At 54.2% G+C, this 25,641-nt stretch overlaps 2 protein-coding genes across 3 annotated transcripts; both read right to left on the bottom strand.

Moving 5' to 3' along the window:
* Positions 1–379: 379 nt before the first annotated feature.
* UAP1 (UDP-N-acetylglucosamine pyrophosphorylase 1) lies at positions 380–8,475 on the bottom strand. 2 transcript variants are annotated; one of them, XM_076339850.1, is made up of 10 exons: positions 8,172–8,475; positions 7,885–8,089; positions 6,865–7,040; positions 6,410–6,582; positions 5,024–5,217; positions 4,461–4,604; positions 3,845–4,033; positions 3,338–3,385; positions 1,226–1,292; positions 380–946 (listed from the first exon to the last, which is right to left on the bottom strand). In XM_076339850.1, exons 1-10 carry the CDS (start codon positions 8,473–8,475, stop codon positions 854–856), a joined length of 1,593 nt encoding a protein of 530 aa, XP_076195965.1. In that variant the 3' UTR covers positions 380–853. The 2 variants fall into 2 exon arrangements, with proteins under 2 accessions (XP_076195965.1, XP_076195966.1); XM_076339851.1 differs by lacking the exon at positions 3,338–3,385 and having other exon boundaries at positions 8,172–8,300.
* A 1,371-nt stretch (positions 8,476–9,846) lies between these two features.
* On the bottom strand, positions 9,847–25,408 carry UHMK1 (U2AF homology motif kinase 1). The gene is made up of 8 exons (XM_076339837.1): positions 25,058–25,408; positions 23,626–23,918; positions 20,610–20,801; positions 19,720–19,814; positions 18,694–18,770; positions 15,359–15,457; positions 14,318–14,406; positions 9,847–13,826 (listed from the first exon to the last, which is right to left on the bottom strand). The coding sequence occupies exons 1-8, from the start codon at positions 25,341–25,343 to the stop codon at positions 13,680–13,682; spliced, it is 1,278 nt and encodes a 425-aa protein (XP_076195952.1). The 5' UTR covers positions 25,344–25,408; the 3' UTR covers positions 9,847–13,679.
* Positions 25,409–25,641: the final 233 nt, after the last annotated feature.

Here is a 25,641-nt window from a genome sequence, read left to right as displayed (position 1 = left end):
ACACTTCAGGGCAGCGGGCTCTGGCAGGAGCCAAAGAGCCCTCCCTGGAACAGCAGAGGGCACACGGTGCTGCTGGAGGGCACCGTGCCAGGCTGGTTTCACCCTGAGCGCTCCGGCAGCATTGCACACCCACCCGTTCCTACCTGCTCAAGGCTTGCTGCTGCTTGCAAAAATTCAAGAGGAAAGCGCAGCCCTCTGCTTCCTCCAGAAGCGCTGCAAACGAGTGCCGCAGGCCAGAAGACCTGCCTGCGACCCCCCCAGGCAGCAGCTGCTGCTGAGCTGGGCAGAGCGGGGCACTCGGTATGACACAGTCAGACCTCTGCTCTATGAGCAGAGCCTCTGTGGAAAGCCACCATCACTAAAACACCACCAGATGACAGACAGGAGGGACTCAAGAGTTTAATCGTATGTTTCCAGTTGTGCAACGTACAAAGGATGACCAAAAGGGAGGACATGGGCAATGACAAGGACCCTATTAAAAAAAATAGTCACGTAGATTTGAGAAAAATAAAAATTCAAGATTAACCCCAGCCCCGTACCATAAAAATCCTCTGCATGTACAATGACTATTACTATATACATGTTTAAAAATAAATGCCCACAGCCTGGAGCGCAAAGAGCAGTGCCATAGCTGTGCTTCGTGGCAGGGGAATCCATAAAGTGTTTGGTTTTTAAATTAAATTATAAATAGAAGCGTACAACATGCCAAGAACCGAGTGGGTTACATCCTCCTCTGCACAGGGCCAGAGCAAGCAGGATCAGCCCCTATCAGTTACAGCTATAAACCTTCATGCGTCCAAATTCCCAGCCTGCCAGGCGGGACAGGCAGCCTGGCTTGGGCACCACGCTGCGGCTACACCCCATTCTTCACCAGCTCGTGGATCCCGTCCTCGTCAATAATCAAAGGTGCGCGAAACTCTCGGTCCTTCACGTACTTTTCCAGACCCTAAGGGAGGACGAAGCAGCTCATTAGGAACGCTTTGCAGATGACCACGCATCATCTGCTCTGTTGACCTGCTGAGCTGCTCGCAGGTGCAGCTGCTCTGGTCCCCTCCTGTGCTAGCAGCTTGGGGGACACTGCCTTGAAAAACTCCACAGTGAATTCAAGTCACACTTTCGTGGTTTACACCCTCCCCGGCCAGGGCTCACACGCGTGCCCTGCCAGTCTCCCCACCTGCCTAGTTAATCTGCAAGGGTGCTTGAGCTCTGGAGAGCCAGTACTCACTTCTCCTCCATAGGAGATGAGGGGAGAAATTTCACACTGGATTGGCAGGTCGTTTGCATCCTTCAAGCTGCAGAGAAAAATAAAAAGTCAGGAGGGTTAGCCACATCCCGCCAGGGGATGCGGATGGGGCCCAGAGATCTCGCAGATGCCAGAGCAGGGGTCAGCAACTGTCTGGGGCACTGGTGGCTGCCAGCCCACACAGACCCCACCAGCACAGCGCTGCCCTGGGTTAGTCAAGCCTTGCGTGCTCTCCACAGAGGTGCGAGCTAAAGTTTAGATACCAGCAGCGACTGAAAGTGAAGAGAGCTTTAGATGTGGCTTTAAAGAGGATTTACGTGCCTTTCCATGTGTGCAACTACAGCAGTGCCTATGCCCCCTGCCTGGACCACAGCCCCGCTATATTTGATGCTGCATGTAAGCTAGTCACCCATTCCTCCTCCTCCTGCATCCTTGGGGTGATGAGAGATGCACTCACAGAACCTTCCTGTTTGGCTGGTCACAACAGGTCTTTTTTTTTAAACACAATCCTTGTTTAAAGCACAACCTGAGGACACAGGGTAAGCCTGTCTGCTCGCTCAGAAATACTCCCTGCAGCACTGCCTGCTCCTCCTGCCTTTGCCTCTTAGATCAACTGTCTCAGCTCCTCTACTCTGCACATGAGCCTGAGCTGGTGAGGACAATGGCAGACCCATGCCAGCACTGCCTGCCACAGCCTGGCCCCGAGAACAGTTGAGGAGCACTGCTGGGCAGGGGTCTGCGTGGGGTCCCTGACCCCGCTCCTTCTGCCACCAGCCTTTGTAGGATCCCCAGGATGCTCCCTGGATCCAGCCGGCGTGTAAGCCTGGCTGGGGGGTGAAGCCGTGCGGAGCCAACGAGGAACCACGGTGGCACCCCAGGGTGCCCCTTCACACCCACTCACCACCACAGCCAGACAGGCATCACAGGACATCATCTGTGACAACGCTCCCTTCGCCCAGGTCGAAGCTCATCCCTGCTGCCATGCACTCGCTTAGCCCCCTCCTGTCCCAGCTGTGAGCAAATAAAACTCATCCGTCCTAACCCAGCCCTTGCACTTGTGTTTGCCTTAGAGTTGGCTTCATTTCAAGATAACCATTTAAATAAAAAAAAAAAATTGCCATTAACTGGCAATGAAGGATAAATGTAAGATAAAGTGCATCCTTTATCCTACATTATAACTAGTGTGATGGCCTAGTTATAAGCCTTGAAAGCACTTGGAATCTTGAACTAAAAACAGACACATTCCACCAGAAAGTACCAGAAGATACAACTTCTCCTGAAGGGGGGGAAAGGTAACGAGCTTGCTTAGTTTGAAAGTCATTTACACTCACCAGCCGTGCAGACGTGCCCTGTGCTTACAGAAGAACACGCTGCTATTACAGAAGTTGCTTTAACACTTTTGTCAACTTTCCCATTTACTTCTGTAAACTTTCAAGCACTGAGCCAGGGGCTTTCCCTGGTGTCACAGTCTGGATCTTCAAAACTCAAGAGCTGAAGTCACACAACACAGCTGGCCGCCTACGCTGAGATTTGCACATGCTATATCAAAGCCTGCTTGACATTTACTTAATGTTTTTAATCCTGTTTCAATCTGCCTGGACGCCTGGTGGACACCAGGAGACGGCAGCCGTGTCCAGCTACGGGACCGGCTGGGATCAGTCCAGGCGTGACGAACAGGGGAGTGTCATCGAAGGGACATGCCAGCGTGTTTCCCAACAGCATCCTGCCTGCGGGGTGACCTTCAGGGGCTGCGTGCAGTCAGCGGCAGGCTGCCTGCTGCCCTGCATCTGTACCAATGGCACAAGTCCCTTCCAGTTAGCCCCACCAGCTGCCTCTGTGGAAAGGAGCCCAGGAGGGAGCAGACACTGCCTACCGCCCGCCACCGTGAAAAGCAGCATCCGCGGGGTCCTGTAGCGAGACATGCCCCGCTCCCAGCATGCGGCCCCGAGCCCCCCGGCCCCGTTAGTCACTACGGGCACCTGCTCACCAGCACGCACCCATCGCAGTGACCACAGCCTGGCACACTGCTTCACCTACAGCCCATTAGTACCTAAGCACAGCCCCGCAACCATGCATGCTGCACGGTATAGTTACTTGTCATTGACATCTGCTGGGGTGGCATCTGACCTTCCGTTTGTGACACTACGTAGGAATAAACAAGGGTTAGCAAGGGTGGGGAAAAAACAGAGCAGAACAAGTCTGGGGTTTGCTGTTCTCCAAACAGGGGTGGTGGGAGCTCTCTTGGTCGAGGGATGCCACGACCCCAGCCTGGCTGCTGCACAGATCTGCTGGTGTGCTTGGGCTTTAGGGAGCCACCTCCTCCCTGCACGGGCAACCTTGGCTGTGCAATGGAGACCGGCAGGATTCGGTTCACAGGTGTTGAATCAAGAAGGAAAGCCGACTGAGCAAGCGACCCTCCTGCTGCCACCGCCCAGCCTGCAGCCGGCTCTGCCCCATGGACCACCCAGGAGAAGGGACCCACGGCTGGTGGCTCCAGCAATGCTGCTTTCAGGAGTGCTGAAATGGAGAAGGGCTGGGGACTGCCCCGTGCTTTATACCCAGCCCAAAAAGGATGCAGGAGTGCCGGGAGCAGCAACTCACCGAGGGATGGCAGGGATGCGTGTGCCGTTTTCGTCCACGAAGTGCCCCCCCGCATTGAGAACCCAGCAGTGGTGCAGGGACATCAAGGCGTGTCGGGCTGTGGTGGGGTTGTCCTTGCCATTCTGGCTGTCCGCATTCTTCAGGGGAGAAAACTCGTCCTCACGCAGCACCTCGTACACCACGAACTTCCTGGGGGGGGGGAACAGGGCACAGGACAGTCAAGTTTGGGAAACGTGGCTGCTCCCTGTTGCTTCAGCTTCTCCCCTGCCAGGGTGGCTGAGCCAGGGCCATGGCCCCCCTGCAGCCTGCACCCATGGGCTCACAGCCACGAAGGAGGGAGGGAAGGACCTGGGCTGTAGGGTCAGGAGATGCTCATCTGGCCCAGGAGCAGGGCTCAGCTGAGCAAGAGGCACACAGTGCCTGTCCCTCCTGCTGTTCACATCCCTGCTCATCTCAGGGCACAACTGTCCACTGCTGCTGAACACCACAGGAGCTGGCATTCCGTCCTGACCCCAGGGCACCACCGGTGGGCACAGCCCCGCCATCCCCCCGAGGCTCTCAGAGCTGCCCGAGCAAGAACCAGCAGCCTGCTCCCCACAGAGAGAAAAGGGCGTACTTAGAAAACTGAAAGATGTCAAAGACGAACTTTTCCATCTTGATCCCGTTGGGCTTCTCGGGTTGGATCAGCTGCCCTGTAGTGATGTCCACGTGTGGGATCTTCTTCTCGGCTACGTGGTGCTGCAGCCGCGGTTCATAAGTGCTTCAACAGGCCAAGAAAGAGCTGTCACTTGCCCGAGCAAGGCACATCTCCAGTCCCCCGGCTCAGACATTGCTGTGGCAGGATGGCTGCTCTGCCCTGTCCCCCAGCCGCCCCGAGGAGCGGGCTTCTCATCCCCACAGCAGCCAGGCGAGGACAGCCCCACATGCCTGCGCTCTGGCACCAGCAGCCAGCGATGGCTGAGGGAAAACTTATCTCAAGGAAGGGACTGTGCAGAGCAGTGGGGGTCAGGCCACACGTGCAGGGGCAGGGGCCAGACCCTGTGGGCCTCATCCCAGCACACCTGCAAACAGCTGGAGCTCAACCAGCAGAAAGCAAGGTGCAGGCGGCTGGGCAGCCGGCTCCGCTTGGCACTGGCGTTCCTCCTCTGGCACACCGGCAGCACCCCGGCAGGCCCTTACTTGACTACATCTTTCAGGAAGGCGGTGGTGAAGTAATGATTGGCGATGTTGCCCGCGTTGAAGAGCAGCCGCCCGTCTGGGCCCCGTTTCTGGGCAGTGGCGAGGGAGATCTCACTGTACTCCACCACCTGGTAGACACCATCCACTCGGCACACCACGCCGACCGGCTCCGTGGGGTTGGTCTTCTCCACCACCTGCCCAAGGGAAGCACTATCAGGGAAAGACCTCCAAAGCCCTGCACTTCAAATATACTCCCTTGTATCTAACAGCCCTCGTGGAGGTGTTTTCCCGCACAGGACAGCAGGGATAGGGATGCTGGAGCCCTCCCCTCCCAGGTGCTTCTGGCGATGGTGACTGGAGGAGGGCGAGATGGCAGGGCTGGGTGACAGGGTGTCAGGCACACCCAGAAGGTGCGGGCAGGACCTGGCACCAAGCCTGCGTACGGCTGGCAGAGGGCACGGGTATTTTTAGCACCCAGCCCGCACATGAACAGCCAACTCGCCATGCACAAGCAGGAGGCTGCTGGCTCAGCAGAGCCATCCCCCTACACCTGACCTCCCTCCTCTTCCTCGCACCCCACACACCTCCCTCTGGGCATGCAACCCCCCCCAGCAAATCTCTACCCGTCATTGCCACGACAGCAGGGAGGCGTGCAGGGACACAGGGCTTTCCCCTTTCTGCATGCCAGAGTTCATTTCCTCCTTCTCTTGCTCGGGCCAGAAGGAGGAACTGCTTTCCCTTTCCCAGCTCACTCTGTAAAAGCTTCAAGGCCAGCAAGCCCTCTCACCCGTTTGCCAGAGCTGAGCCCAACACAAACACAATCACACGGCCCCTTTGGCTGTTAATCCAGCCTTTTAAGTAAAGCTTCGGGCGTGCAACACCCTACCCGCGAGACATGGGGCTGGGCTCAGTATCAGCAGTCAGCTGCACCCACTGTGTTCTGGTCTAGTGCCCAGGACATCAAGGCCAGGGACAGCTGGCAGCCTGCAGCAGGGATCCTGGCTGCCCGTGCTCCCTGCAGCCACCCAGCATCCGGGTGGGGACTGGGCAGCCTCACAGGGCTCCCCAGCAGCTCTCGGCCCCAGGGACCAGGGGACCTGTGAGCCCTGGGGCTGTCGGTGCCACATCCCCATGCAAGGCAGGAGGGGAGCAGCGCCAGGCAGGGGTCAGTGACACCCCACATCCCCCAGGAAGCCAGACCTGAGGGACAGGTGGGACTCTGGCAGCACGTGCTACTCCACCAGTGAGCTCCCAGTGCTTAGCTATCCCTCCTGACTGTGGCAAGCCGGCGAAGGAAGGGTGAGGAGTCAGGGAAGCCAGGCAAGGAGCAGGACAGACCCCACCCTGCTACAGGGAAGTGGTGCCTCCCTGCCCCCGAAACCATACCTTGGCCCCGCAGTCCGCTCCCTTCTCCAAGCAGAACCCGATGAACCTGGGGTCGGCCACCTTCACCAGGATGTTGTCCACACAGTAGACATGCACACTCTGCACGCCCCTCCGCTCCATGTCGTCCATGATGCCATGTGCCCCCAGGGCCCGGTACAGGCCCCCGTTGCCATCTGCGGAGGGAACAAATCGTTGGGGCCGCAGCAACACCCGGCTGTCCCGGCCACCCACGCTCATCTTCCTACCCCACAGAGCCGGGGTGGAGGGTCATCGGCCCAGCCGTACCCCACCCTGGTCCTCCGTGCCAAGACGGACACCTCCCAGCCTGCATCACCAGTGGGCCACGTCATGCTGCAAGGCTGCCCTACACAGGCTCCGGCTCCAGCTCCAAAAGCTTGTCCTCAGCACTGCGTCTCGCCCCCACGCACCCCTCCCGCCAGCTCCTGGCCACCGACCTGGTGCCATAGCAATCTTGCCCTTCTCCTCCAGCAGGATTTTCCCATCAAACCCCAGGGCGGGCAGCATGCCCTGCTGGAAGAAGATGATGTTTTCCTTCTTCAAGCCAAAATAGTGATGCTTCAGGAAGAACTCCTTGGTGGACTCCATAGTCCGGCCACTTGTCATGATGTACCTGTCGCAGCGCAGAAGAGACCCGATGAGCAGGGAGGAGAGGCAACGTTTTACACCCCTCATCCCAAACGTGGGGAACCGCTTCAGCCTGTAACACCCAGGGCAGACTTCTTCCCCCCACAAACATTTAGAAGGATCTGACCTGCTGCAGTCCCACCTCTTCGGCAAGCCAACAAAGGGCTTCACCCCTCCTTGCAGCATGCATCTCCAAAACCCTACCACACCCTGTGCAGTGTGTGCGTGGGGGGGGACAGACTCCCAGCTGCAGCAGCCAGCTCCCGCCATGACGCCAACCTCCTGCTCACAGCACCACTGCAGCCCCTCGCCTCCCAGACCCCCGCTTTGCGTGGCTGCCGTCCCATGCAGCAGGCTGGCCACAGGCAACATGACACACGTTCCCAAGGTCCACGGGGTTGAGCCTGACAACGTGGGACCTGCAAGTGCCACCCTCTGGGCCTTGACCCGCTAACTCCAACAGGCTATGGCCACAGCAATAACACTGGTGTCAAGAGGGTCTATGCCAACCCACAGGCCCTTGGGCTGCCAAGGGGGTCTGCACCAACCCACGGGTCCTTGGCCTGCTGACACCAACGGGGCCCATGACAACCAAGGCCAACCAATGGGGCGTTGACGCAGCCAACACCAATGGAACAATACCGACCCACGGGCCCTTAACCCACCAGCGCCGGTTGGGTTGATGCCAATGGGGCCCTGCCAGTGCCAACCCACAGGACCTTGACCCACCAATGCCAACGGGGCCCTGCCAACACCACCCCACAAGCCTTGTCCCACCAAGGCCACCCCAGGGGGCACTGACGCACCAAGGCCCAGGGCAGGGCGCTCACCAGGGGATGTGGCAGGGGGTGCCGTGCTGCTCCTCCGCCAGCTGCTGCAGCCGCCGCAGGCGCTGGGCCTGGAGGTGGAAGAGGGTCTTGCGGGAGGGCAGCCCCACGTCGCACATGCCCTTGGGGTAAGGGACGCCGAGGCGGGTGCCCTGCCCGCCAGCCAGCAGCAGCGCGGCCACACGGCTCCCCGCGACCTCCGCCAGCCCTGCGCCCGGGAGAGCACACACGCGTGGGGCCCGCCGCGCCGGCACCGCGCCGCGCCGGGCCCCGCCGCGCCCCGCACCTACCGCGGCTCTCCCAGCGCGGCAGCAGCCCGCGGTCGCGGGAGGCGCTGCCCAGCACGTCCCGTGGCACCGGCTCCATCCGCGCGTCCAGCCCCGCCGCCCCGCCGCCGCCGCCGTCCCCGCGGGCGCGGCGGAAGAAGCGGTTGATCTCGGCCACGTCCATGTCGCGCAGCTCCGCCGCCAGCGCCCGGCGGGCCGCGCCGCCCAGCTCGGGCCAGAAGCGCAGCACGTGGGCCTGCCCGCCCGCCGCCAGCCGCTGCCCCAGCGCCGCCGCCCCGTCCCCGGCCGCGTCCCCCGCCGCCTCCATCCCGCCCGTCGCCGCGGGGCCGCCGCGCCCCCGCCGCCCCTTTATAGCCCCCCGCCGCCGCGGGGCCGCCAATGGCAGGCGGCGGCGGCACGTCCCGCGCCCTCACTGGCTGCGGGGCACGGCGTCACCGCGGCGGCTGCGCCCCGCGCCACGTGGTGCCCGCCGCCCGTCCAATGGGCGCCGGGAGGGGCGCGTGGCAGCCCACCCTCCCGACAGCGCCGCCAATCGGAGCGGCCGCTGCGGCGGCGGAGGCGCGCGCGCCGGTGACTGCCATGGCAACGCCCGCCACGTCAGCGCGCGGCCCCGCCAGCGGGAGAGGCGGGGGCCGGCCCCGGTCCCCCAGCGGCGGCGGTGCAGCCTCCGCCCCGCTCCCGGGAAGGGGGCGGCCCCGGTCCCCGTCCTGCCCCCCCGCCCTGTCCCTTCCAGGCGGGGCGGGGAGCGGGGATTCCCGCAAGAGCCCCACCCCTGCCAGCTGTCTCTCCTCGCGCCGGGCCCACGCGTGAAGTGGGAGCTGCGGCCGCCGTCTGCCCCCGGGCAGGAGAAGGGCGGGCCTTCCAGGGAGCCCCCGGGCAGGGGCGCGGGGCAGCGGTCTCCACGCTGGTCGGGCTGGCAGCAGTCCCCTTCTCCTCCTCCTCCCCTCTCCTGCAGCAAGAGGGTAGGGGCGCGCAGGGAAAACAACCCGAAATACACCAAAAAAACCACCCCAAAAAGGGCAGGCGAGGTCTCTGCAAAGGAGGAGCCCCACAGAGAGCAGCCCTCTCAGCCAGCTGTGCCCCAGGAGCCCTGCCGGGGTCAGCCCCAGCGCACACCGCTGCAGAGATCCCTTGCCCCATAATGAGAGCTTGTGGTAAAATCAGTGCGGGCTGCAGCCAAAAACCTGGTCAGGCTGCCGCCACCTCACCCCACGCATCCCCTCCTGGCTCCGGCTGCAGCCGCGCACCGCCCAGAGCTGCAGAAAGTTGTGCAACTCACAGCCTCATCTCCCGGGGGAGTGACCCGCGTCAGCAGAGAGGCGATTTTCCCTCCGGATGATATCACTTCGGAAACCGTTACACCAGAGCAAGTGTGGAAAGCGCCCATGCGCGGCATGAGTAAGCGGTGCTGCCGCAGGAGGCACAGCCCCAAGTGACGGCGGGCTCTGGCCGGGCAAAGGTCACCCGGAGCTCCCACCAGGATTTTCAGCCACGCTGGTGGGGCTGAGCAAGGGGCGGCCGAGTCCCCACAGCTGCAGGTGCCAAGCGCAAGATGCCAGCACCACCGTGGCTGGGTCACAGCCCCAGATGGATGCCTTGGCGCAGGGTGATAAAGAACTTGCTCAGCCACGTGGCATTTCACCGGCGGTCCCACAAGAAAAGCATGCTGGACAACCACTTCATACTGAAGCATCATTTATTAATCATCTGTATCAAGCACACATCTGCTCAGCAACAGTGCGTGACGGGATACAACAGTTGACATCTAACCCGAAGGGAGGCACGCGATTACAGGATCTGGCACAGCGGGAGGAAGTGTACTGAACGCTCTGGAAAGACAACCTGGGTGCAACACAGTGCTCAGGATATGTTGTTAGGAGGCTGAAGACCAGGGAGAATAAAATCAGGAATAGAACTAAGATCGGAGCTGACTTGTGCTTCGGCCAGTGATTTAAAAACCAGTTACCCTCCTTGCATATAATAAATAGGTAGAAGTGTAAAGAACTTTCTCCCTCCCTCATTGCTCCCACACAGAGGAAGGACGAAGTGACATTTCGTGTCAGATCAGCTACGAAACCCAACCACCACCAAGGAACAGCTGAGCGCCAACGCGTTTCCCGTTCACACACATGCTCCACAGGGATGCAGCCCCTTGGACTGCCTCCTCCCAGGGAGGAGGGCTGGGTGCCTGCCCTGGCACCCCACAGAGCAGCACCAGCCTTCCCTGGCTGTCTCCAGAGGCTTCATCTTTCATCCCTTTCCCCCCTGAAAGCACATCCCTCCCTCAAAGGCAGCCTGCGGGTTTTCATGTCTAGCTGTTGCCTAGCTAGGACCACGCAGGTCAGTGCTACACCGAAGGCTCTTTGGAGGGAACCGTGTCAGCAGCACAGATCGAGAAACCCAGCAAGCATCTGAGTGGAAAGCCTCAATGCTTCTGCAACTCAAGCGGGCAGTAATGTGGAGATGAGGAAAGCCAGGCCCATCCAGGCACACACCGCGACAGATGCCTTGGACTGAATCACCGCGCACACTTCAGATACAATCTAGAGTTAAGAAACTCACAGGTTTTAGCAGGGCTGAAAAATATGCCAAGCAACCAATAGGTCGCTGAGACACCAGAGGGAGCTTCAGCTTGATAGAAAAAGACTTTGAAGGCAGAGAGTGAGGGATAATGATAAAATGCTTCTGCTCTGAGGAGTTTCTAAACCTCCCTGTACCCCACAGCCTGTGGAGGGAAGCCAGGGGCTGGATCCAGGACAGGACAGGGATCAGCATCTTCAATTCTTGCCACGAGGAAAATAAAAAAAAAGCAGCTTTGGGGTTTTTGCCCAGCTCAGTGCTCAAGCCTGGTCAATGAGCATCCGGAGAGAAAATCCGGTGGCAAGAGTTTGCATCTTGAAGATTTATTTAGCTCCCATTAAAGCAGCTGAACAAAACCCCAGCCAAACTATGGTGGAACAGCTCTACCATGCTGCAGGAACAGGTTGTAGCTCCTCTCTAAAGATTAATCCTGGTACGGCTCTTTAGTTGCAAATCCAAAGCACAATTCTGACTGAAAGAGAGAGATGCTTGAAAGATGACAGAGCAGCTCATAGTCCTAGACAAATGCGTGTGAGAACTTAAATGCGTTTAAGTTCTGCACCCGCACCCTGGCAACTCCCTGTCCTGGTACCGCTGTAGGTGACAGACCTCACACCCTGCACCGAGGGGAGCTCCCCGCACCCCCACGCAGGCTGGCACTCAGCGGGGCAGGAGTTCTCGGGTCTGCCTCTGCCAGCTGACAGGCACACACGCAGCCAGCTTAATGCTGCTGACACGATGGCATTCAACACCTGAATTTCTGGGCCAAAGTGCTTTCACCCCTGGCTCAGCCCGCCAGAGACAGCAACAACTCAGAGCTGAGGAGGTCAGCCAATACCTACCAATACTTAGAATACTTTAAACACTGCTCTTCACATCAGAAAAACCCTCATCCAGTTAATCATCCAATTCCTCCCAGACACTAAAAGGTGCTTCACTGCAAGGACAGTTAAATTAAAAGCGATGAATCACACACCCCATCTATGCGAAGCTGCTTTACAGCTATGTACACCAAAGTAGCATCATTCCCAGAAAAAGTCTGATCAGCAAATCACACCTTGAAACTCATTGTGGGATATTTTTTTCCCTGGAAAACCTACCACCTCAAAGGCAACAGAAAAATTCAAAGAGATTGGTCCTTTCTGGGGGAGTTTGGGAAGGGCCACAGTAGACAGGACTCTACACCAGCACAGAGAGTAACTCGGACTCATGAAATGCTACAGACATCGGATCTCCTGACACACCGCACACGCACAGGGCAAAAATCAAGAGGAACTTTTAAGTGCAGGATTCCAGCAAGTCCAGCATCAGCAAGATGCAAAAAGTAAACTGCAAGGTAATTCGGGTATTATTCCAGGGAAGATCAGAGACGGTTCAGGCAGCTGCCCGCAAGTATTTCAGCTAGAGAAAAGAATTCACGAGGGCTCTTCTCCTCACTAAAACTGGTACCAGGACTGCAAGCTGGTCCCCCTCTAAGTAGGGCTGTTTCACGCTGCGCTTGCCAGGAGCAAAGTGCCCACCCCTGCAGGGAGAAGCTCCACGGGGTGTATGGGTTTGCACACCCCTGGGAAACAGCCACCACCTACCCCAAGCCAGCAGATGCCTGAGCGAGCTTCTGCCTGTGCATTACAGCCACATGAGCAGAGAGCTTGCTCTGGAGGGAGCAGTGATGCTGCTCGCCCAGGTTTTTTTTTACCCAAAAGCATGTGGCTGTTGTCCCTGACACTGGGAAAGACCTTCTCCTGGCCAGTCAAGTCTGATGACTGAGTGAGCCCTTTCCATACAGGATCTCAGATTGCTGCAGGCCCTTTGTGTAACCTATAAAGGACCAAAAGTGTCAGTGCTTCTAATCTACAAGTCTAATGGGTTAATCCAAAACCAAAACGCACAACACAGAAAAGCCAAGCATGGGACCTACGACAGACAAATATTTGTTCTTTCTTGTAAGACTCACAGGGCAGACTCCTGCTGAGACACAAAGAATACTGCGTGCTGTAGCACTCCTTTCCTAAAATATCACCTAAAGATGCTTACGTATTACAGATGATTTGGCATCAGAGCTAGGGAGCATCAGTGCCAGCACAGGGTATATGCTAGAAAGATGACTCCACACGACAGGGTTTTCACATCACCTCAGGCTACAAAGTGCTTACAGGTTGTGTTGGGACCACGGCTGGCACTGCTCTGACGACATGTATCTGCCATCGCTCCCTGCCCACTCCAGGCATACAAGCAAGTTCAGCTCACCGCAGGCAGCATCACCCACACTGCCTAAGCCCAGCATGCCATCTGTGCCAGATCAGACAGATGGCTCTTCTTGGGTCACAAGACGGCGACAGGGTAATGCCATAAGCTCAGCAGATCTGATTTCACTGCCCCTCTCTGCTCTATGTGATGTGAAGACTCAAAAGTCTTCCTGGTCTAGTTTAGAGAGGATGGTGCTTCTGGTTCTTTATTTACCGTAGATATCAATAAAAGTCAGGGAAGCCTTCCTCCTCCTCCGCACTGGAGGAGAGCACATGCATATAAGAAAGCTTAACAAAGAAACCCTCTCTCCAGAGCAAAGTCAAGTGCTAAGGCCAAGACTTTAAATGGTCTCATTTCAAATCACTTAAAAGTGCTTGCCAAGATCTGCTCGGCCTCCCAGGCTCCCATACTCGCCACTTCTGCCACCTGAGCGCCCGTCGGGGCAAAGCCACACACCCAACGTAAACAAGCAAGCACAACACACACACAAGCACACGCTGAAAGCCATCCCGGCCTCCTCTGCACATCACAAAGCAGCAGGAAAGGTTTCAAAGCCCAGTTAAGTCCTTTGCATCTCTCCTTCACAGATGACTCAAAAGCAGGGCTAGGAAGCTCTTTTGTACATTCAACTGTAAAACACATGAGGAAGAGAAGCAAGACAACTCTCCTGATTGTTGCTACTGCCTACAGCAAGTTTTGGTACAGATATCCTCTCTTATAGGCACTCAGTGGGTAAAACGTAGCCACAACAAACTTGCCATCAAAAATCTTTCCAGTCAGCATTTTTTGGGCTGCTTTGGAATCACCAGCATTTGCATATTCAACAAAGACCTGAAAGACAGAGAGGAGAAATAGGACTTCCAGTGCAGCATGCCACCCACCCCCTCCCACCCCTGCAACCAGGGAAACAGTTCCCAAACAAATTTTTCCCCTCTATCCCTGGCTGAGCCCAGAGCAGTGGAGCTAAAAAGGAAGGAGCTGCACCCCTGAACTGGAATTTCACCTCTTGCTCCTCATTTCTAAGGGCAGCATATTTGGTGAGATGGGAGAAAGTATGATGATGCTCTACATCTTCAACGCCTCCTCTCCCACCCATCGGCTTCTCCCCTTCCCTCCCATATCCTGGCTGCCCTGCTAAGCTGTTTGGGGACCTCCCAGGTTAGGCAACCTTACATAACCAGGAAGGAACCTGTGCTGTCCTTCAAGATAACCAGCTATTTTTAGCACTGTCATCAGCCAGGAGATTTCCAGGAGCTGAGCAGCAGTCCTGCAGCACATGAACTGTAGTGGGAATATACAGCCTCTTCCCTCCATTCACTTACTTGGCCTTTACCAGGATTCTCCTTTGGAATAAGCAAGGAAACCACCGGTCCGTATTTCTGACACTCCTCCCTTATGTCTTCCAGGATATCTGAGAAAGGAAAGAGCTGGTTGTCTTTCACCTTGCAAGCTAGGATGAGCCAAGAAACAAATGAAGGCCAGATGAACACATCAAGAACATTCAGTCAACAGATAGTCTTTTCCTCACAATTTAAAATAAACAATCGAGAGGTGCCATGGATGAAGCTGACATTGCTTAATGGCCATATAACAAGGTGAAGTGTCTGAACTGGGGCTCAGGAACACAGACCTGCAGGCAGTGAATCCCAGACAGCGGGGCTTGGAGCACATGAACAGTGCTTTTCCTTGCACACAAAGCCTAGCCTTCCCGTAGCTAAAACATTTGGGATTTGTGAGTGCTTTTTTTTTTTTTGGTTACGGTGCTTGGAGGAGGGAAACTAGAGTAGCTGCCACAAACCCTTCTTTGTGTGAACAGAACCCAGCCTTTTAACTCTCATCCCCAGAGCTCTAGCTTTTGCCACTCACGTGGATTTGAGAGCAAGCAGAAAAGCCTTGCCACCTACCACGTACAGTTTTTGCTACAGTTTAAGAACTCCAACGAGATATTTCAGTTCTCTGCCGAGATCCTGGATAAGTTCACTAGCAAACTTTTGAGGATCTCTGCTACTGGGCTTGAGAGTCCTCCGCATATCCAGCAGAAGCTCAGAGCCACAAACACATTATGAGGTCTGTGGGCATTTAACCAAAGAAGAAAATAAAAAAACACCTTTTTTTTTTTCCTTCTCTTGACCTGGGATCCTTCAAGAACTCACTACAAGCTTTGCTTTCTGTTTCAATTTTTTAGTCTATTCTGTGTTGGTGCAGTTGACCCACTTGGTACCAAATCTCAGCTGAGCAACTCTTTGTTTGCTGTTCTTGCGCCTGTTAATTGCTCTTCTGCTTGCTCTCACATTCCCAAAGCCAAACAAAACGGAGCCTGTAAGACGACTTCGCTATATGGGAATTGCACAGCTTGCACCAACCTTCATATTCTTCTTCGCACTGCAGAGAAGCATCGCTTAGAACATTTAGCAGCCTCAGCACAGGCGTGGGGAGCATCACCAAATCTTCGATATGGGGAGCTGTTTGATACCCACAGAGTTAGAGAAAAGAAAAGATCAAAGTCCAAAGGAGCAAGAAAACAGGAAGTTGACTCAATATGCACAATCATACACAAGCACTTATCGCTCTTTGCAGTACAGTTTTGCTTCTCTCAACTATTACCTGCATTTACAGCTTGTATTCTCCCTGTTTCCAGCTTATCTTCACCTGTGCACTGAGACACTCTTCCAAAGGGTTCAGTGCACTCTGCAATTACGCTAAGGCCAGCACCTGACATTGCTTTTAAAATTACAAAGCTAGCAGAAATTAAGACTACAGTTATGTCTACTTAGCTCAGGTTCAGAAATTGATGTGACCTCAAGAGCTATGCTAGTTGAGCAAACTGCCCTGTACATATGGAGATGCAAGAAGATGAAAGAACTACTCTGTAACCTGCCTCTCCTGTTACTGCCACCAGACAAGCTGAAAACAGGCCAGCCAGCTTCTGTCACTCCAATTCTTAAGCCATACTAAGGCACAAGCCTCATCTCTCTCTAGGATATCTTTCAGTTCTTCCCTAAACGCCATGTAAACCCTCCCTTCAAAATCCAACTGCAATGCACTGTTTTGAAGACCACCATACAATCTTGCAACAGAAATGGGGAAAACTACTTAGTTACTTAAACAATGTAGTGCTATAGAATAAGGCATGGCCACAAGAGGGTGGCCACAAGGTGGGTAAGCAGTGATCCTGTGAACAACTTTACAGGAGCAGAAATAAAGGTCGCTGCCATGGGGTGCTTGGCTCTAAAAACAGGGAGCTCCAGGACGGCCTGGAACAGTGTAGCATGGATACTACTGTGGAAGAAGGAGACAGTCAAGGTGGACAGACTAACGCCAAACTATGAGAGTCACGTCCGAGAGGACACCCAGTCCTCTAGAAACTCAAAGCAGCAGGGACAGCGTCACTACTCCAGGGACAAAAGCTTGATTTCATGTTCCTGAAAGGGACTGGCAGGCCAGTCATGAATTTAAGATCTGGGAGCCCAACTTGCAGTACTTGGAGAGTGTTAATGTTTTTATTTGTATTGGCAGCTACAGTAGCCAAACACAATAGCAGTACCTCACAGTTCTCACACTTGACAGTGAGAGAGAGGAGAGAAAATGGAGGAAATGGCTCCAGTTCTCCAGTATGAGCCTTCTGACTACATTTGCAAAAATAGCAGGCTATTATTTCCTTGGAAATACTTTTCCAAGCTAAGCACACAATACATATGAGGGAGCTGACATCTCTGCCAGACACAGACAGAAAATGTTGATTTCATAGTGTAAGAGGAGATGATAGGCAAGCACACACGCTATAAATCTCCTCCTGTCTGACATGGAAGAGTCCTTATGAAAAGCTGAGAGGATGAAAGGCCTTATCAGTCTAGACGATGCCCAGACAGCGCTCAGGGATAGCCCTTCGAAGAAAGGTGCTGCATTCAGATAACCAGGCATGTTCCACCTCCAGGCGAACCTCTGAGACCATTCTTCCACAGGACTGTTGGCAACCAAGAGACAACATCAGATGAACCAGGGACTGAAAGAACATTTAAGTGTTGCCGCGGTCTTACATGCTGCCCCTTTTATTCAAGTAAACCTGTCCTTCATTTCATACGTCTTTTTTCAGAGAGGGAGACAAACCAACCCCTAGGACTCAGAGCCATCTGGTCTTCCTGTAATCAAGTGACAAATGCATTTCTTGCAATACCCTTCTGCTCTAGGAGGTACTTTCTGCCCAGCCCCTCTGCTCCCCTTCAAAGTGCCAGGTGATACCAATCACACTGACAACACAGGGCTGCAGCCTGCAAGCAGCTCAGGAAAGGTGATGAACTGGAAAGTCAAGACTTGGCTGTAAATGACAAGGAAAGCCATTCTCAGCTCTCTTTGCTCTAAACAGAACAACTGTGTCCAAGTGAAAGGCAATGACAGATCATTTTTTGACTTCCCAGGAAAGCAACAGTAAATGCTTTGTGCAGACAAGCTTATGTACAGGTTTGGCAAAGAAGAGAAGCAGCAACTAAGAAAAATTGAAGCTGTTGTATAAACTTGTAGCCCTAACCACAGAAGCACCTCCCTAGGTACAGTTAGAGGTCTGTGTGTTTAAAACTAGACCAGAAAGCACTGCCAATATACTATTCCCTCTGCTCTAAAGCAATACTGGCTGCAAGGTTCGGCTCCTTCCATGGAAGGTGGCTTTGATTACAACAGTCCCAGTTTCTGAGATGCAAGAGAAGTTTGAAAACAGGAACGAGTTTGTAACCTTTACCTAATACACAGGAATGGCAGTATCTTGACGTGACCTCAAGAGGCAATACTTAACCTTCACTGCAAGGTAAACCAAGCAGCTTAAGAAAAGCAGGGCTGAGATTCAAGGGAAAATGCTAGCCCAGCCAGAAGCTGGATGCCTGAAGCATTAATTTATGTTGCAGAAAAGCTGGACACAAAGCTCTTCACTGGTGTTCTTGAAAGCAGACAAGCTCTGGGGAATGCTACCATGTTGCTTTTGGAACAGAAAACAGGAAGGGATGAGAGCCTAAACAGGGCGGTCTCAGCCCATCTTTTGCTGACAGTGTGCAACCCACATGGGGGGGTCCTGGGGAAACACCACCATTTTATTAAATTGAAGAGAAAGTGCCAGATCAAAGCGACAGTGACATCTGTCTGTGACCTGCCACTCACGGACCAGAAGAGGCAGGCCAGTCACTGCAAAAATAGGCTTGCACCACAAGAACACACTAGGATTATTCGACCTGTGTAGAGGAGGCAGCAGCAGATGCTACCACCAGCCACTGCCCTAGTCGCTCACATTCCTGGCTTCTGAACTGGGAAACTCTTGGCATAAGAAAAAACATCCACTCACCATAAATAGCACTGCACCCTTCAAAAGCACTTTACGGGTCACAATATTAGGTAAGTACCTTGGTTATTTCTGTCCCCTCAGATGAATGCTGCTGCCAATACACTCCTGGTCAGTTTGATCTGGGCAGAATTTACCGGGAGTCCAACCAGGGAAAAGCGACAGCCTGCAGGGCTAGAGGGGCAGGGCAGCACTGAGAGCACAGGCATCGCTCTGACCTGCCTGCTGTGGTACTGCAGAGGGCTGGCGAGCGCCGCAAAGAGCAAAGGAGCAGCAATGAGGCCAGAACCAGAAACAACACAACTTAAATGCACTCTGTGCTGCTTCCAGTACATGCTGAGAAAGCAGCGAGCAGGGGCGACGTGCGCAGCTTACCAAAGGGAATGCTGAAGAACGGGCTGCATAAAGCCTTCTCAGCGGAGGCTCGCTTTCCTTGGTCACAATGAAGCATGCTGGAAGAGAAGACACCCTTATGCTCTTGCACGTGACATTCCTGCATTGACAAATTCAACTCAAGCTGGAAGCCAGTACAGAGGAATACCCTATCTTTGGGGTGCTTACGGTACAAAAAGAAGAGTGAGAAGCACATCTTCCAATTCACAGCTGAAACACACTGGAAAGATCCTCTGAAAGCATTTTGGGTACATGGTACAGTAGACTTTCCTTCTTGATGTCTCTCAGCACCAAATTATGGAAGTTGCTCACTTACAAGTTCACAAGAAACATAGCATATTCCAGCTCCACCTCCCCAGCCCATTCAGCCCACGTCTCAGGCACACATGCAGTCTCATGAAAGTGATCACACTCCGAGGAGCTCCCACATCTTTCCACAAATGGGATTCAAAGCAGGTAATAGCCCAGGGCTTGCCTGAGAACATCCCCTACTCGGCTTTACCAGTGGCTCCTGATGCTATTTCTGCCAAGTTGTGTCCTCATTCACTCTGTAGCCTCAGAGCAGAGTCAAAGGACAGCAAAAACAATCCCCTCAGCAGACCTCTCAGTAGAGAGCTGCACAAGTCCATTCGAATCTTGACAGCAGTGGAGAAGCAGCACTGTCTGCCCCCCCTCCCTTGTTTCTGACAACACTCCCCTAAAGCAGCAAAGTCTCCGGTTTTCTCCAAATATAACCTCACTGGCAGGAAGTGCAAAGCACTGAAACAGCAAATGAACATCATGACTGATATTCTTTATGTGCTTACTCCAAACTGTGCCAAAATCAGAGGAGCTGAAGCATCTCTGCTGATGCTTGCACTTGTTACTAGCACAGTGGCAGGGAAATTTTTTAAGACAGACAGAAAGACAAATAGACGTGTTAGGTGTGGGCTCTAAGTTACCAAGAGCAAGGCATGAGACTTTACAGAGCACATCTTTAAGCAACAGTTAGTAAATATGATAAGATACCTTTTGATAAGGTCTCTGAGGTGATAAGCTGGAATGGCTGAATTAACCACCCCTTCACTGGCAAATATGCGATCAATGATGGCCGAACTGTTTGTCTGGAAAGAAGAAGAAACAGTGCTTAGGGAGGAAAGAAAAGACCAGTGCAAAGCTTGCAATAACCGATCATTTTCTGGACTGGACGCAGAGGGCTCTGGCACTGTGGCGTTTTGTGAGAGATCCCCAATGCTCCAGCCTCACACGTTAAACCAGCAGGTCCACATCAGATGAAGTTTTTCCCATTTGCCTGTGCGAAAGCTGGAAATTTCCATGTGCAGGCAAATTTGCTGTTACTGTGGACATTATGATGCTGAAAGGATACTCTTACTGGGAAGGGGAACACAAAACAAAATTATTTCATACAGAACAGAGGACAGAGTCAGGCTCCAGGCTCACAACACAGAGTCTTCTTGTTTTCTCAGGATATAGACTTACAAGCACATCCCCAAATTAGAGCTAACGTTAGACTAAAACGAGCAAATAATTACTCTGTCATTGTGCTGCTGAACTAGCTGGCAGCCACCAGCCATCCATTTCGTTCTTCCTTCTCTGCCACACTACAGCCAGTACAACTCACCTCCCAAATCTTGGCAAGACACAGGTTCCAAACACAGACTCCCAGAGCCTTCAGCTTTCAGTAACCTGAACACAGTCAGCATTCAGACATGCCAGTCCCTTAGGGCAGGAGGGTCTTTAAGGCTCTGGAACCTTAATTCTCAAGGCAACAGGATTAGAGAAACATCCTAGAAACACTCTCTAGTTGCCAGATGCTACCTCACAAATCCAGGTTACGAACAAGAAGCGGGAGGACTCGTTTGGTGCAAGCGAGAATGCCCGCAGCAGCTCTCACTCACCTTCCATTCCTGAGATTGGACTGTATGTTTCAGTTTCATTCCTGAGAACATTTCCAGTAAAACAATTCCCAGACTCCACAGATCCACAGCAGAGGTACACTCCGTCTCACTCTGGAGCCCTGCCTGTGCCAGGCAGTTCTGCAGTTCTGCCTCTGGAGCCCGATACCCGTCGGTTTGAATATATTTCACATCCTATGGAGGATCAAACAAACACAAAAAGTTAATTTTCCAGATTCAAGTTCTCCGCTCTATCCTTAAATCAGTTCACAGTGGCCCTTCCAAATGAGTCACCAAAATACTATTGCTAAATTGACAGAAAGCATTGCACAGCCAGTCGTGTTAGGCAGGCAAGTCAACTTGCTATACTGCTGTGTTGATGAGGAAAAAAACAAGACTGTCTGGAAGAGAAAACATCCCCCAGAAAAACAGCAGGCATCCCACTAACATCTGATCTCTCTGAAAGACAGTACTGCTGGGAGGAAGAGGCTGGATGTCACTGCAGACTGGCCCATTAACCTCTCACAAGCGCAGAAGATGCTAGAAGTTTCAGGATAAGGGTTGAACACCCACATGCTCCCACATCAGCTGCATGACAGCACAAACAGCCCAGTCTGAACAGCGAGGATCAGTAACAGCTGCCATTATTCAAGTACTGATGTTCTCTGGAACAAAACGTTAAAAGAACGAAGCAGGCACCTAACACTCAGACAGGGAAATTATTAAAGGCGCTTCCCACGCACCTCTTCCTTCTCCCCCTCGCAGCCAGAAGTGCCACAGCAATCAATACCTGCCCGGCTGCCATGGCTGGCAGAGTGAAATAAAATGCCCATGCGCTGCCTGCTTAAAAGAAAACAGGAAATTACAGAATCACACAATTGCTGGCTGGAGGGGCTGCTCTGAAGGTCTCCAGTCCAGCCTCCTGCTCACAGCCACTACCTGATCAGTCAGTTGTGGCTTTGTCTAGCCAAGTCTTGTAAGTGTCCAAAGACAAACTGCATGCTGCATCTTTTTAACGTGGGAGGGCTTGTTTTAGACACACTGATGCGACTCAAGGAATGACAGAATATGCAAGCCTACTTCCTGGATAAGGTGCAGGACTGGGAATTCCCATATATTCTTACCATGGGAATATATTCAAACCAAAATTACCTGGTTCTCTGACTGAAAATAAAGTTTACAAAAGACATTTTCGGGCAATAGAGCTCAAAAGCGTTTTATGAACATAAAAAAAATTGATACACAAATTGCTCATCAGCATCCCTCCTCCTATCAGCAAAGAGCAGAACCTCTAGCATGGCAAAAGCAGTTTAGCAGCCCCACCAAACAACATTTAGAGATAGAGAAAACACTGTGGTCAATGCCACCAGCAAAAATTGCGAGATGGAATTTCATTCCTACCATCTAAAGCATTTTGAGATATGCAAGTGGCTGAGACCTTGCTCTATGTACAGCCATTCTCTGTTAAACAGTAACGGCAGGAAAAGTTATGCAAGGATAAGCTCGGCAGAGTTGTCACAAATAAAGGTAGTATAGTCTTGACTCAGACAAGGAAATCATGCACGTATGCTGCTGCCCAAGGCAGGGGTGGTGAGGGGAAGCTGATATCCGGTGCACATTCAAAGCAGGGTCAGAAGATTCACCCGTAAAGCCAGCATATTTCTGAGAACAGGCAAAGGAAACTCAGCCCAAAGAAAGCAGATTGGAAGGAACCATAGAAGCAAATAAAACACCCGATCAACTATTATGAGGCAACTCACAGAGCAAGCAGCAAAACACAGACCTGAATTAAAAAAAGATATCTGCATTAGACACAGGACACCAGGAGAATGTTTTTTGCTGATAGACAGCAACAGATTAGGAGCACAAACCAGCATTCAGCCAAGAACGTGGAAGAACTGAAGAACAACATGGAGGAGTTAAGAAGTACAAACATTAAAAACAGCTCCTGTACCAAAGAATTCAGAGACAGGTCACCCACACAATCCTCTGATATTCACAGATCAGTGGGCTGTACCGTCAGTACCAGGTAAATGAGTAAAAAAAGTATATGAATTTAAAACTTCTAAATGAGTAGAGTGCATGGAGTAGGGACAAGCCAGGACAACATCTGCACAGAAAAATCATAGCTTGTCTACTAGACTTACTGCCCATCACCCAGTGATTAAAGGCAAATTTGTTAAGAGGCTACCTGATGAAAAAGCTTTACTGATACCCCTCACAGGCCATTACTGAGAGAGGGAAGGGTGAAAGAAAGCTCTATCAAGCCAACAGCAGAACCTCCTGAGGCTCTCTGCTTTCATCAGAGGCCGTGGAAGAGAATAAAAAGGGCAAGAACAAACTTACAAAACCCCGTATCACCAAAAAAGTGACAGCATGAAGAGGGAGTGAAAGCCCAGCAAACAGGAAAAGCAGAGCAGAACAGGCAGTGATCTGCCTGCATCAGTAAAGAATGGACACGGCCTACCCACAGCCAGAGTAGGGGCTTTCGTCAACACAATGACATGGAAGAGAAACATCCAGACTTACTGAAAAAGGGAAGCTGCTGAAGACAGGATGAATGTAAAGACAAGCACAAGGACACTACCAGAGATAATGCAATTGACTGGGGAGGCTGATGGTGAAGCCTGGATTAGTGCTACATACGATAAGGGATGATAAAAGGAAATTCTACAGATACGGGTGCTCCCACTTGTCTGACCACATAAAAACTAGCAAACTTTCCAGGAAGCTGAGACACCACTTTTTTCAGTGCATCGTTAACTTTGGAATTTGTGGTCACGTGTAGCACAAAGGCTAAAACATCAACAGAAACCAGAGACATGCAAGGAGAATGGGAACGTGAGCTTCTGCTTCTGAGGCCAGACAACATTTTAGCCTTTTCCAGGAAACCCTCAGCACCAGCTCAGCTACTACTCTGATCAGGTCACGCCGAGTCCTACACTCATGAGCCAAAAGCATCACAGACCCACACAACTCAACACAGAGCCAACTGCTTTGAGAGCAGCACGTTCCAAACCTGATTCCCCTCTTTGAAGCTAAGTCCAAAGTCAATGAGCTTAAAGCACTCCTCCTCTGCACTCCACAGGATGTTGCGTGGCTTGAGGTCTGCGTGCACGTAGCCTTTGTGGTGCAGGAATGCCAGGGCTTCAAGAACGTCTCGGGCGCAGTGCTGGATCATCCACATGGAGCAGCCCTGGTTGCTGGAGTGCAGCAGCAGCTCGGACACGCTGATGTCCAGCAGCTCCAGCAGGAGACAGCGAGACGGGCCATTCGCAGAGTAGTGGTTGGTGAACACGCCATACAGCGTCACTACGGTGAGACGCATTGACAGGCATTGGTAACGAGCAATTACACCATCATCACACTCCACCGCTCTCCACTACTGCCCAGAAGACCACAAAAGCTGCAGGAGGCAGCTCCTGTTTTACAAAGGCTGATGTTCAGAGAGACGGAGAACCAGACTTCAGAGGGAAGGAGCAGGGGAAAACCAGCCATGTCACACCTCTGGGCTTCAGCGGACAGGCTGGTCTCACAACGCCCTGCCAGGCTCTGCTAAAGCAACGGGGCCGGGCGCTCCTGCTCAGGACAATCTCTGGGACATAGATAAGCAGATCTCAGTGGGTAAAATGGAGGTAGTACCACTCTTTTTGGGACATCTACCGATCTCTTCCTGTGTGTGTCTAGGTATATTAGAGCATTAAAAAGCGTTTCACACAGACAAAAAAATCAGCGTTGGGAGAACCTGGGGGCTTCTAGCAGCCGCCTACGACGCGCAGGCTTCCTCCTTTCCCAAGCCCATTCCCACCCACGCAGGCAGCCCGGGGGCTCCTGCCAGAGCCAGGCAGGCTGACGGGCAGACACCGCCCCACCGCTGCCCTGTAGGCAGCACGGCTCTCGCCGGGACGGCTCAGGCAGCCCTGCCCAACAGAGGACTTAGGGGTGCCCTGCCTGGGGCCACCTACTCTGCCTACCCAAAGGGTGACGCTCATCTCCTGCCTGCTCCTGCCCACCCTAGGGAGGTGACCCGCAGGCCCCCAGCCCAGGGAAGGGGTGGGGTACCCAGGAGCCTGCCCCAAGGGGGTACCTACCAGGAAGCATCCACCACAGGGATGCTGCTTTGGGGTGTCCAGGCTCAGGGCCCTCAAACCTGCCTGCCCAGGGGTGGAAATCCAGGGCACGTTGGTCTGTGGGCCCCTAGCCCTGCCTGTTCCCTAGCCTCGCCTCCCCGGGGCGAAGGAACCCATATTCCCAAAGGGGTTGGGGGTGGATGGTTTGGAGACACTAGTTTGCCCTGGGGGGGGACTGTCTTGGGGGCGGGGGGGGTCCCGGGGATAAGGGGTGCCTGCGGGGGCCCCCCGAGAAAGGGGGCTTTGGGGAGCCGGGGGGGTTATCAGGGGGTGCCCAGGCTGGAGGACGAGGCGGGGTGGGGGGTGCCGGGGTGCCGTTACCGATGTTGCGGTGCCCGCGGAGGTGCTCGAGCGCGGCGCGCTCCTTGCGGAAGCCGTACTCGGCGCAGTCGGCGGCGGGCGGGCGGGCGCCGGGGCGGCGCGCGGGGCCGGGCCGCGGCGGGGGCGGCACGAACTCCTTGACGGCGCCGGGGGGGGCCCGCGGGTCCCCGCAGCAGCGAACCCGGTAGACGGAGGCCGAGGAGCCGCTGCCCAGCGGCGCCTGCACCTCCCACAGCCGGCCCAGCGCCTCCAGCAGCGGCGCCGTGCCCCACACGCACCCCGACATGGCGCCGTCCCGCCTCACATCGCCGTCCCGCCGCTGCCCCGCCGCCGCCGCGCGATCGGCACCGGCCCCGGCCCCGGCCCCGGCCCCCGCCGCGCTCCGGCTGCCATGACACCGGAAACGGGGCGGGGCGGCGGTGGCACCGCCCGGCGGCCCCTCCCCTCCCGCCGCGCCGGGCGGAGCCGGCGGCGGGGCGGGCCTCGCACGGGGCTTCGGTCCCCTCAGCCCGGGAACAGGCGGGTTCCAGTCCCCTCAGCACGGGCACCGACCGGGTCCTGTTCCTTCAGCCCGGGCACCCGCC

The sequence above is a fragment of the Aptenodytes patagonicus genome, chromosome 5, assembly GCF_965638725.1.
Source record: "Aptenodytes patagonicus chromosome 5, bAptPat1.pri.cur, whole genome shotgun sequence".
In the NCBI taxonomy this organism is placed as follows: domain Eukaryota; kingdom Metazoa; phylum Chordata; class Aves; order Sphenisciformes; family Spheniscidae; genus Aptenodytes; species Aptenodytes patagonicus.
The sequence above is the reverse complement of the archived record's forward strand: the minus strand, read 5'-3'. Positions and strand labels throughout refer to the sequence as shown.

Coding starts and splice junctions, on each gene's coding strand:
- UAP1 (XM_076339850.1), bottom strand. CDS start 8,475: ATGGAGGCGGCGGGGGACGCGGCCGGGGACGGGGCGGCGGCGCTGGGG. Junction 7,041..7,884: donor ACCCCCTGCCACATCCCCTG/GTGAGCGCCCTG, acceptor GCGCTGCGACAG/GTACATCATGACAAGTGGCC. Junction 4,034..4,460: donor GACATCTTTCAGTTTTCTAA/GTACGCCCTTTT, acceptor CCCCCCCCCCAG/GAAGTTCGTGGTGTACGAGG.
- UHMK1 (XM_076339837.1), bottom strand. CDS start 25,343: ATGTCGGGGTGCGTGTGGGGCACGGCGCCGCTGCTGGAGGCGCTGGGC. Junction 20,802..23,625: donor GCTTCAAAGAGGGGAATCAG/GTTTGGAACGTG, acceptor GATCCTCCATAG/GATGTGAAATATATTCAAAC. Junction 18,771..19,719: donor CTCAGAGACCTTATCAAAAG/GTATCTTATCAT, acceptor CTTCTCTTCCAG/CATGCTTCATTGTGACCAAG.